Raw genomic sequence first — 12,062 nt, 5'->3', positions numbered from 1 at the left:
TTAGTCAGTTTGAAGATTATATTGTTCCCAGAGTCCGACAACCTGCACATACATCTGTGCATAAGGTTACGCAGTACAGCAGTGCAGCTAGGCACACCAACACTGACAAACAGCTGACTTGCACTGCTCCAGCGTGGCACCTTGAGCAACAGCCTCATCCCATCATTGTAGGCTACATAAAGTTTCTGCATACTGGTCTTAGCGACGCCACAAGTGAGCAGTATACATGGGGGTACAATAGGCTCTAAAAAGTGCAGCCTTCACAGGTACAGAGCACACACCAAATTTGCGTATAAGCGTATTCGCTTGCGCATACAATGCACGACGCTGTCTATAAATATCCCTATCATCAGACAGGTCGTCATTAAAATAGTGTCCCAAGTATTTAACCTCATTGCACACTTTGAGGACAGTGCCAGACAAAAAGAAGTCAGGAAATGACAGTTTGCTGTCCTCTTTGGTCCTGACGATCATTATGTTGCTTTTTTTTGCATTATAAAGAATGTCAAAGTCAAGGCCATATTGTGAGCAGACCCTCAGTAGCTGTTGAAGACCAGCACTATATGGTGAAAAAACAACTAAATCATCAGCGTACATCAGGTGGTTGATGATGGTGTTACCGACCACGCAGCCTGTACCACAACCACTGAGCAGCTTGGATAAGTCATCCATATAAATATTAAATAAAAATGGAGATAAAATGCTACCCTGTCTAACTCCATTGCATACTCCAAACGGAGCAGACATGAAGTTACCCCACTTTACATGCATTGCCTGATGAGCATACCAGAAAATAAGAATCCTTAAAAGATACTTGGGAACACCTCTGCTGTGCAATTTATAAAACAATTTTTCATGGTTTACACGATCAAAGGCTTTAGAAGCATCAATAAAACACACAAACATTGTGGAATTATGCCTGTTATACAGATCTAAAATCTCCTTCAGAGCAAAAATACACATATCGGTCCCATGTCTGGGTTTGAAACCAAACTGGTTATCAGATGTGGGGAGGAACCGTTCTAGCCTGTTCAGTAAGATCCTCTCCAGGATTTTGGATAAAATACTGGCTAAGGCTATAGGCCGATAATTTTCGCTACTATTTATTTTGCCAGCTTTGTCTTTAATAATAGGCACCAATACAACAGATAAAATGGAATCAGGTAAAATACCATGAACTAAAAACCCAGTAAAACAAATGGCAAGCAGAGGACAGAGTCTTCTACTTCCAAATTTTAAATGCTCTGCAGAAATCTTGTCCTTACCACATGCCTTATTATCTTTTAGCATCATAACTGCATCAAAGACTTCTTGTGGAGAGACTGCCACATCTTCAGAGTTATCAATACTGCCCACTGTGAAGCTGTTACTCTTAACACAGTTGAACAGTTCATAATAATGTTTCTGCCACAACTGAGTAATTTCCTCTGGACCGCTTACACCATCAATATTTGTTGGCAGAGAGGTTTTACAATTATTAATCTTCTTAATCTCTTTCCAGAAATCATTTAAATTATTATTTTGCATTTTCTTTGCAAGTGAGTCGGACTTGATTTCATTCTCATTTCTTTTAATGAAACGTAACGCATATTTAAAATTTGCATTTGCCCGTTTCTTGTAGTCAAATAAGGGACCATGTTTATGTCTCCCTGACTCCACCCAGGCTTTGCAGGCCCTCCTAGCTTCAGCATGAGCCTCTTCAACATATTCATTCCAGCCTGGCTTGGCTGTGTATGTCTTGTGTGTCTTATACAGAGGCCTACTTGACACAAGGAGGGACTCTACAATATGATCATACAAGGAGCACAACTCTATACCATGTTGTGGATTCTTACAGTTAATATCACCACATATAACTGCATCTTTTGGTAGCTTCACATTACTCAGCAAGATGTCAGACTGAACATAGTACGCTTTGAGATCCTCCTCAGTCAACTTGGACCAATCTATTCTCCCTGCACGCATATCATTGCTCATAGATGAGAGAGCAGGTAGGTTGCCCAGATTCACAGATAAAAACAAAGGCACATGATCAGAAGTGGCAAGTTCATAATTAATGGACATGGACTCTAAGGAGTCATGTGCAGAAGATGTACATATGCAGTGATCTAACCATGAGGTTGTGTGCCACGCCTCACTGATGTAAGTTAAGCTATTATCTGGCAAGAGCACTTTACTGGAGAGAGTCAGACCATTATCAGAACAGAACCGTATTAAATGATTTGCAAATAAGGAGTTACCATCAGAAATATCTGCATTCATGTCACCCACAATAAAAAAACAGGTGGAAACGTTGTCCTGTATGAAAGACATAACACAAGCCAACCTGTGCAGGTATTCATCTTCATTCTGGTGACTTTCAAAGGGTGTATAGATGTTCAGAATAACACATTTTTTGTCACCACAGCAGAATTCAATTCCTATAGCCCAGTCCACATCTAATCTGACCACGTTAACCAACTGATGCATCCGTAGTTATTTTTGTTTATTATTCTCATTTATTTGAATGTTTTTTTTTTACTTAGGATCTTTATTTAGCGATGGAAACACCTTTTTCAAACACTGGTTTTTCTGTTGTTGTAATAGCTCGGCTATATTGTGAATGAGGCCACTACCTCAGTATACTTCTGACTTTAAAATAAATAACTAAATAAGTGACTGGGTCATCTTCTGTGGCTAATAGCAACATATTAGCAAAAGGCTCATTATTAACCTACTGTAACCCATGTGACGCATAGAAATCTGCATACCTTTATCTTTTGACCGTTTCTCCTCTTCTTCTTTTTCTGAACTGGGCACTGATGGTTTGTTTGTTGTTTTTTTTACTAGTTGCTTCATGATGAAGAAGAAGATTCAACATCATTCACTTTTGTATTACCTTCCAACACCGTCCATTCACCCGTCAATCAACCGGAATCACTTGAATCACGTAACTGCACAGATTTGTTTTGTATTTTTTTCATTTATCACCTGACTTAATTAATCTCATGTAGGTATATGGGTCTGTTTTCATTTTAGAATGAAATATAAATTATTTGGGAGCATTTTGTGGTGTGTGGCATCACTGGCCTGGGATCAGTCTATCCATCGCCCCCCTCGGAGAATTTACTCAGTTTCCTTTAGAAATACTGCCTCCGTCTTGCTCCGTTCAACTCGCACTGCAGGCTTATTTCAGTCTGGCAGCATTAAAAAAGTTCTGCAGATTAAAGTTTTGTTTTTTTGTTTTGTTATTTTTTTAACTCTGCGGATGAAGGTAAATGACCCCGCGACATGGCGAGTGACACATAAATCGCGTGATACAACAAATCAATAATGAAATTAGTTGTGTTCCTAGTGTGTTCCCATCGGTTTACCGAGCAACATGGCTCTATAAACTCAGCCCAAAAGTAAGGAAATTTGAGTTTGGTACATTATTTCTTTATTGGAACAATGCTTGTAGCAATAAATCTTGTACCATTGTAAAGCCTATTTATTTCCCTTTCAAATGGTGCCAAATTTAGAGGGAACATGCATTCATGTAATGAGCAGGAGAAGTTGTGCCCATGAAAAATTTGCCAATGGCTAACAACTTATTTTGCATTTGCGATTGACTCTTGTTGTAAGTATCTGGGACCCCGTCTTCTACAGATTTGCAGTCAAGGTTTGCAAGACGATATGGCCGACAGCTTTTTTCCCAGACAATCCAGAACAGACTGCATGCAGCCAATCTCCGGTTTCAAAGGGCCGCCAGGAGGCCTGCTATGACTGCACTTCACCGTCAAGCCCGTCTGTGCTGGTGTCGGCAACACATGCACTGTTACCTGAACATGTGGTGAAACGTTATGTGGAGCGATGAGTTCAGATTCTGCCTGCGGCAGTTTGATCATAGGTTCAACGTTTGGAGAAAATGCAGAGAATGCTTTGCTGTACCGATTAACATCTTTTGGTGGAGGCAGTGTGATGGTGTGGGCCGGGCATCTCCCTCACTGGAAAAACAAGGCTCGTCATCATTGGAATACACACACCTACTGCAAATTACAGTAGAAATACAGAGTAGCATTTATTTCATTAGATATGTCTTCACTTTTGGTGTTAAAGCAGCACTATGTAACTTTTCCACCTTAATATAATATTTCCAGAGTCATTGTGATGGTACATCAACTTCCAACAGGTTTAATGACACCTCTGTCATGGTCTGAGGGGTCTGTATCGCCTTCACTGGCACTATGTAACTTTGAGGTGGATGGTAGGAACCCTGCCACACTACTGGTAAAGAACTACCGCTTTTGTCCAAGGGAGCCGCCAAACTCAACAAAAGCTGAAAGTTACATTGTGCTGCTTTAAGTACTAGACGTATCATAATGATCTCCATAGTGACTCCATAGTAACAGATATTAAATCCATGTTGCTTAAAATATCTTTTCAACCATAGGCATCAATACAGATGTTTTTATGAAAGAATCAAATTAGCTTACAGCTTTTTTAGGACAACAAATTAAGAACCTTTTCATGCTGATATAATTAGTTTCTTCAAGAGGTTACTGTAAACACAAGGAATAACTACTGTATTATACTATGGTTAAGTTAAAATCTTCATCTATGAAAACTTACAAAAGTTTTTTCTTCACAAAGGAAAATGCATTATCTCTAATGAAAATATTTAATTTAGGGGTCGAAGAAAAATATATACACACACACACACATATATATATATATATATATATATATATATATATATATATATATATATATATATATATATATGACAAATTTGACAAATTTAGAGGACTTCCTGGTGGCAAGGAAGATGTTGATACCCTTAGAATAAATTCCACTAAACGCATTGAATATTTTAATGATGGTCAACAAAAGAATGCTTTTTTTTTCTTTTTTTTTTCAAAATACAGTAGCTTTTGAGTTCTGTACAAAATAATATAACCAAACCTAATCTGTAAAGGAACATATTCAACTCAGTTGTTTTAAATCAAACCAATCAAATACATTATAACTAGCAAACAGTGCAACAGGCTCTGTGGTTCTCTTTACATGTACATAACAAGGCATTTATGAAGTATATACAAATGCATAGAGATTGTATTCAAGCAATATGTTTTATCACAAGAAAATAGACAAGAAGATGCATAGAGTATCCAGCATATAGGTCAGTTTACCATACGACTAGTCATGCTTCCACACAGAACAAATGCATATCAGTTTATATATTTGAACACCATTTCAAAAAGTAGGGAGCAAAGTAGAACTTTCTGAAGGAATCATATAGAAAAATAACAAGACTTTTCCTACCAATGTTTAAAATAAACTATTGGATTTTGAAGATGCACAAACTGAAACACAAGGGGGCAGAGCAAGGTCTTAGCATTACACAAGAAAAAATAAGTTGTTCTCCATGTTTTTGTGTAAAACATAGAAACAAGCAGAACATCCTTAAATCTGTAAAAATTAAAAACCTAGAATGCAACCTGCATTGTTTAATTTCCTTTTATTTCATCTAAATCCTCTCACTTTGGCGACAGACCAAGATTAAGCCTCAAATTCAAACATCTGAGAGGTTGAAACTAAAAGATGTTTAGAATCTAACCGATTGTTTTAATTCCTTTCTAGATATTTATTTATTTTTATTTTAGAAATTTCTGTTATGTCATTTGTTGGATGATGAACTATCACAGTTTACATTCTTTAGCAATATTAAGGAGGGGGAATTATTAAAGATATTTGTATTCTTTTCTGCATTTTTTGAGAAACGCTACCTCAAAAGAAAAAAACAATTGACAGCAACTGGTAGCAGAAGTAACCAAAGGCATGGGGGATGGGGGGGTGGGGGTTCAAATCTTTAGTCTTTAATATTATTTGTGCAGAACCACACTAAGACCGCTGTCTGAAAATTATTTCAAATAAGACAAAAATTCATCCTACAAATGACTCATTTCTTTGTGTTGAAAAGCAAGAAAAAAGGACCAGGTGTATGAGCGTGTGATTGAGGGTAAGGATGTTTTAAAAAAAGGAAAAAGAAACAGGAGAAACGAGCAGAACAATGTCCTGCAAGGATGACAACAGTCTGCCCATAAGTGCATTATAAAATGAGTATCATTTCACCGTGGGTACCACCCCACGGTAAAAACAACAGTCACTCATCTATATAGGAATCTCTGTGCCACTGTCGCGCATCTCTGTCTCCACATCGTTCTCTGTCTCTGTCCTTGTGCCGCTCTCTGTCTCTTTCTCGGTCTCTGTGCCTGTCTCTGCCGTGGTAATGGTGGTAGTTGTGATGGTTGTGTGCAGGATTGTGTTCTGTGGGATGAGCCCGCGGTGGAATATGCTGGTGGTGTCTTTGCCTCCGGTTGCGTTCATTGTGCTCCTGCTCATAGTCATCCCTGTCGCGCGGCTGGCCGTTTCCACGGTGATGGTGGTGGTGGTGGTGATGTTGGTGGTTGCTGTTGTGGTGTTGGTGGTGGTCATGGCTTCGGTGATTATAACGCGTATCCTCCTCGTCCCCATCCACCACCTCATCCTCTCTCTCTTCGGGCTGGTGCCTTTGTGCAAGCCTGTGGCTGTAATCCCTGCTCGACTGTATGTCCATGCCACCGGACATTTGGCTGTGCTGGGTGTGGCTGTGGTGCTCCATCCGACGGTGGTGGTGGTGATGGTGGTGGGTGTGCTGGGATCTCTTTGGCTCAGTCCTCAGAAGCCGCTCCTCCTCCTCCTCCTCCTGCTCCTCATCTACTCTTTGGCCTTCTTCAGCTCTCTGCCTCTGAGCTACGGCTGAAGGGGGCTCTTTGTCAGGGTGGTTCTCACGGGAACTCTTCCTCTTGGAGGCAGCCGACTTCTTACTCTTCTGTTCATCCTTGGAGACAAAAATGAAAAATGTAAATATATATGCATAAACTTATAATGTATTTTTTCTCTTTCACATGCTGCATTTAATACAAAATCAAGGTTTATGTAGAAATGTAATTATAATACAGTGTATATGCAGTATGATCAGAGGTGGGTAGAGTAGCCAAAAATTGTACTCAAGTAAAAGTACTGTTACTTCAGAATAATATGACTCAAGTACAAGTAAAAAGTAGTCATCCAAATAATTACTTGAGTAAAAGTAAAAGAGTACTTGGTGAAAAAACTACTCAAGTAGCCTACTGAGTAACTGTTGAGTAACGTCTGATTTATTTTTTTAACACAACCATTTAAACAGACAAAAGTACAAAATAATCATCTTCAGGCAAATTAAATCAATAAAATAAAATAAATTAAAATGAGTAAAAAATTGCTTAAATTAAAATAAGCTTAAAGTAAATTCAAGTAGTTTAATAAATAATAAAATAAATAAAATAATAAAAATTAATGGACAAGTAGCACAAAATTTCAACTCTTTGTACTTTTCTTTTTTAACCAGGCAGAACTAGAACAAGCCCATGAACTCATAGAAACTCTGTGTGTGTTTGAGTCTGTGTAAATGTGACAAAACATGCAAAAACAAACATTTTTCCCAAAGAATCACTCAGTGATGTCATGAGATTGACGCGTACGCGGATAAAAGGGATAAAAGAAAAGTAACAGCTCAACGTGGCCTAATGTAGCGGAGTAAGAGTAACAGTTTCTTCTTCACAAATCTACTCAAGTAAAAGTAAAAAGTGTAGTGATTCAAAACTACTCCTAAAAGTGCAAAATTTCCCAAAACCTACTCAAGTATGTAATGTAATGTAAAAATGTAACGGAGTAAATGTAACTCGTTACTACCCACCTGAGTATGATTACATACGATGTAGGGTTTTAACATCTAACAATGCTTCACGGAACTGTGCCAGAAGGGAGGAACTAATGAACACAAGCTGTGACAAATCACAAATTAGTTCTTTCCTGTTGAGGAAGTAACGTGCTGGGAATTGCAACATACACACCACTGATACCTGAATGATGAACCCGTGAAAAGGAGCACAACTAAGTCAAACTAAGTAGTACACCGCAGCCTCCTTCATCTCCGGCCCTTTCTTGTAAATATTTCTAGAAATTTGCACAGCGGCCAAACGTAACCATTTGACCCAGTATCAAAGCCAGTCAGTTCTATGGGTGCAGTTTACTGCAGCAACTATGCAGATTATGAAATGTCTGCTAGGACACGCATTATCAGATCGGATCACTTGCAATATATCATGTAAATGGTCATCCAGGAAGATTAGACTAATCAGATATGCTTGAAAATTTGGATTTGGACTTGTATACAATGTGTCTACATACATTTGCGCTGGAAGGAACCACAGTAAGAAGGTCTTCTCTACAATAACATTGGTCCAGTATCTGCTATATTTAGCTCTGTGTACTTTATATAATTGTGACCTTTGCTATGGTGTATATTCAAGCTCTCATAAGCATAAATGTCTGACTTATCCTGCATTCTGTTTTCCTTTTTCTATATTGAATATTTCCATGTATACACTATCAAGTGTAAATATTCTCATAAACTGTTTTGAAACACCACATTTCTATAGTTGTATACATGAAATGGTGTAGTTTTGCAGACATGAGGTAGCTTTGACTACAGTTTGAGGCTGTGATGCGGGTCACACCCCCTGTTTTGTACTCGGGGCGAAGCAGAGAGGCGTTTCAGCTTCTAAGTGGTCTCAGCTGAGTCGACTTCAGGCATTGTACCAGCGTTCTTACTGCCCACTTCGGGTTAAGTAGCTCCCAACACCCGACAACTGTTCATGGCGTTTAACTCTCTTCTCTCTCCACCACCTGCCCAACCTCCTACTGGGTTGTCTGCAGAAAAGTTTGCTTCCTACTTTACTGAAAAGGTTGCTACTATCAGTAACCTATTCTATGAGCATGACCATCTCTGCCCACTCCAACCTGCTACAGGTGGCTCTTTCTGCTCCTTCCAATATCTAAATGAGTTGGCTCAAAACCAACGACCTGTCCTCTTGATCCCGTTTCTACCAACATCCTGCAGAGCATTTTACCGACCATCAGACCTGAAATAACTGACATTATTACCTCCTCTCTTAAATCTGGCATCTTTCCCTCTGTCTTTAAACAAGCTCTGGTCACTCCACTGCTGAAAAAAACCCACACTAGATCCTGCCCAGGTTGAAAACTACCAGCTGGTCTCACTGCTCCCATTCATGTCTAAACTACCAGAACGAGCCATCCAACCAGCTCAAGAGATCTCATGTCACGCCGTTGCTAATCTCTCTTCACTGGCTTCATAAGCACTCCCTCTCGGCCGTTACACTCAGACAGTGAAACACACCTGGTGCTTCCACTACAATGTGGCGTGAAATTAGTAGCCAGACTCTTCTTCTCCATTGTTCCCCGATGGTGGAATAATGTACCGAATTCAGGGTCCGTACCTACTTTTAAGAGCAGGGTAAAGACTCAGCTCTTCAAGGAGCATTTCTGCTTTTACCGTAGTTAACTTGTCTGCTCATCAGAATGAGTTAGAACATTTGTCCAGCTCTTTGCATGACTCAGCACTGAGAAAGCTGCATGCACTTATGCCAAGATGATATAACGGTGAATTTTAAGAAATATTTCTGCTGTATAAAAGGATTGTTGTGTTTGGGGGGGGGGTCCTCTAGCACTAGCATGGCAGCACCTGTGTCCAACTGGATTTGCAGTTAAGGCTGTGTACCAAACTTCGGTACTTTAATGGGACCGACCGAAATCCGTCGGTACCACCTGGTATCGACAGATGCCTGGTCTTTCGGTTCCTATTTTCGGTACCTCGGATGTGAAAATTGCTGCCCGCTATTGGCTGTAATGTTACACGTGCATTAGTTGTGTTGTTGTCGAGGCCGTTAAACATGCTGCCTATTGTTGCAACTAGTGCGCAATGCAATATTTGCAGAGAGAGAGCATGATTGCTAAGGCCGAAACACATTTGAATGTGCACGGGATCAATTTACCATCAGAAAGTTGTTCTGTGTTTGAATGAAAGAATGCCGAACTTCCTCTGAGCATGCAGCTCCGCCCGACGTTACCGGGCCTGAGCGGCCTCTCTCAGAGTATCTACCACCAGGCTCTGCTTTATCCAGTACAGAGGACGGTACAGTGTCTGGGATTTCAGCTGCTAGGTCTGCGTTAAGCAACATTCAGCTGCTTGTTATGTCGGTCTACTGAAGTTATCGTTGCTGCAACTTAAGAGGGGCACCGCAGTGACTTGAGATGTGAACAACATAACGTTAACTGAAGATTATATTGTTGCTTAAAATAACTGTATTGCTGTATCTAGCTAAATAAAAAGATAATTACTTAATGACAAACAGATGTTAGCTTGTTAAATTGTGGTCAGAGCTCTGCTATTGACACGAACCTCTGTCAGTCCAGTAACCTGGTGGTGACTCTACCAGTGTTATCACACCTGAAAACCAGGTATCTGTGTGTCTAATCATCCACACCGTCAGAGCTACGTTTTCTACTGCCGTTTTCTACTGCTGTAACATAAAAAATATTTTTTATGTAAAAAATATTGTTTATGTTACAGTTTGCTAATGTTCTTTTGCACTAAAATTATTTATGTATTTGAGACTTCTTAAGAGTCAAATTACCAAAGCCGAACAATAAGCCAACATTAGTATGGTAATGTGTTATGAAATTCTTTACTATTTACAATTCATTTCATAAAATTGGTAAACAAAAAAGTACAGTTCAGGAACCGGTATTCGAAATGACGGTATTGGTATCGAAAATTAGGGGTGGGCGGTACACCGGTGTCATAGTCATCACCGGTGTGAAACTGCGCCACGACATGGATTTTGCAATACCGTCAATACCGTAATAAATCAATTATAAAATAATAAGCCTAAATAAGGCATTAAAAACGTCGGTGATATGCAAGGTTTGCTGCCGTGTTGTGACAGCAAGAGGTGGAAACACAAGCAACCTGTTTCATCACTTAAAAAACACGCACGCCCGTGAATATGAAGAGGCAACCCGGGCCAAAACGAGCGCAAGTGGGACCAGCAGCTGCTGCTGGGACCGCTGCTCCTGGTGCTGCTGAGCAGCACCAGCGGAACACGTCCCAAGACTAAACAGCTTTCACTGCAGGCACCGTTTACTGCTGCTACACCTTACGACAAGAGTAGTAAGAAATGACAGGGCTTAAAGTATTCCGGCACCGTGCCGGATCTCCGGCGTACGGAGTTTTTTTTCTCGGCGTGCGAGTTTGAGTGCTTTAAAAAAAAAAAAAAGGTTTGAGAGAAAAAAAAAGGTTGAGTCAACCGAGTTCGTCTACCAATGGAATGAGAGGAAAGCAGCTCTGGCGCTCAACCAAACTAACACTAGCCAATCAGAAGTAGAGCTGGGCGGGTCTTTGACGGCAGCGGACCGCAGAGCGCTGTTTCAACCTGCTGGAATACCAGTCACCCACTTCAAGATGGAGAAAAAATTAATGAATGTCGGTTTAAAAGAATCTTTTTGCCCAGAAGAAAAAAAGAGTGACAAAAAATACCCATAACCATGTTCTTCTCTCAAAAAAACACACTTGTACCGCGGGCTTTAGAAGAAAAAGACGCTGCAGCGCGAGTCAGGATGCAGCAGCATCAGAACAGCAGTGGAATGCGTGCGAGCCGGTGCTGAACTCCGCAATTTGAAGCTTTGTATAATAATTATTAAAAAAAAAGGGTTGCTACTATGTGAATATCACTTATCACGGGTTCTTTTTGGAACGTAGCCCTCTCGAAAAACAAGAGATTACTGTATATGAATACTCATGGCATAAACCTGTCAAGTTTTGGATTTAAAATTAAGGGAAATTTTCCACCACCTGCTGTCCAACCAGCCCAACCGAGGTCCAGTATTACATTTTAAGACAGGTTTACAAAATATTTAAAATGTAATATAATAAAAATAAATATAATATATATAAATAAAATATATATAATAAAAATATATATATAAAAATATTAACCTTATCCACATAAAGGGACAGGACAGGCTACTCCTCCCAAAACGTACCAAAAAATACCGTGATATTATACCGTCACCGTTCAAAAGATGAAAAATACCGTGATATTAATTTTAGGTCATATCGCCCACCCCTATCGAAAATGTTTAAAAGGTACCCGGCC

At 39.7% G+C, this 12,062-nt stretch overlaps 1 protein-coding gene across 3 annotated transcripts in view; it reads right to left on the bottom strand.

Moving 5' to 3' along the window:
- Positions 1 to 4,835: 4,835 nt before the first annotated feature.
- The window catches only part of cacnb2b (calcium channel, voltage-dependent, beta 2b), a 44,365-nt gene continuing 37,138 nt past the window's right edge, over positions 4,836 to 12,062 (bottom strand). For 2 of the 3 annotated variants that reach the window (XM_061732568.1, XM_061732569.1), the window contains exon 13: positions 4,836 to 6,841. In XM_061732568.1, the coding sequence (XP_061588552.1) occupies positions 6,125 to 6,841 (717 nt within the window). In that variant the 3' untranslated portion in view covers positions 4,836 to 6,124. The remainder of the gene's footprint in view (positions 6,842 to 12,062) is intronic. The other variant, XM_061732570.1, reaches the window with a different exon arrangement.

Source organism: Cololabis saira, chromosome 10 (assembly GCF_033807715.1).
Source record: "Cololabis saira isolate AMF1-May2022 chromosome 10, fColSai1.1, whole genome shotgun sequence".
NCBI classification, from domain to species: domain Eukaryota; kingdom Metazoa; phylum Chordata; class Actinopteri; order Beloniformes; family Belonidae; genus Cololabis; species Cololabis saira.
The sequence above is the reverse complement of the archived record's forward strand: the minus strand, read 5'-3'. Positions and strand labels throughout refer to the sequence as shown.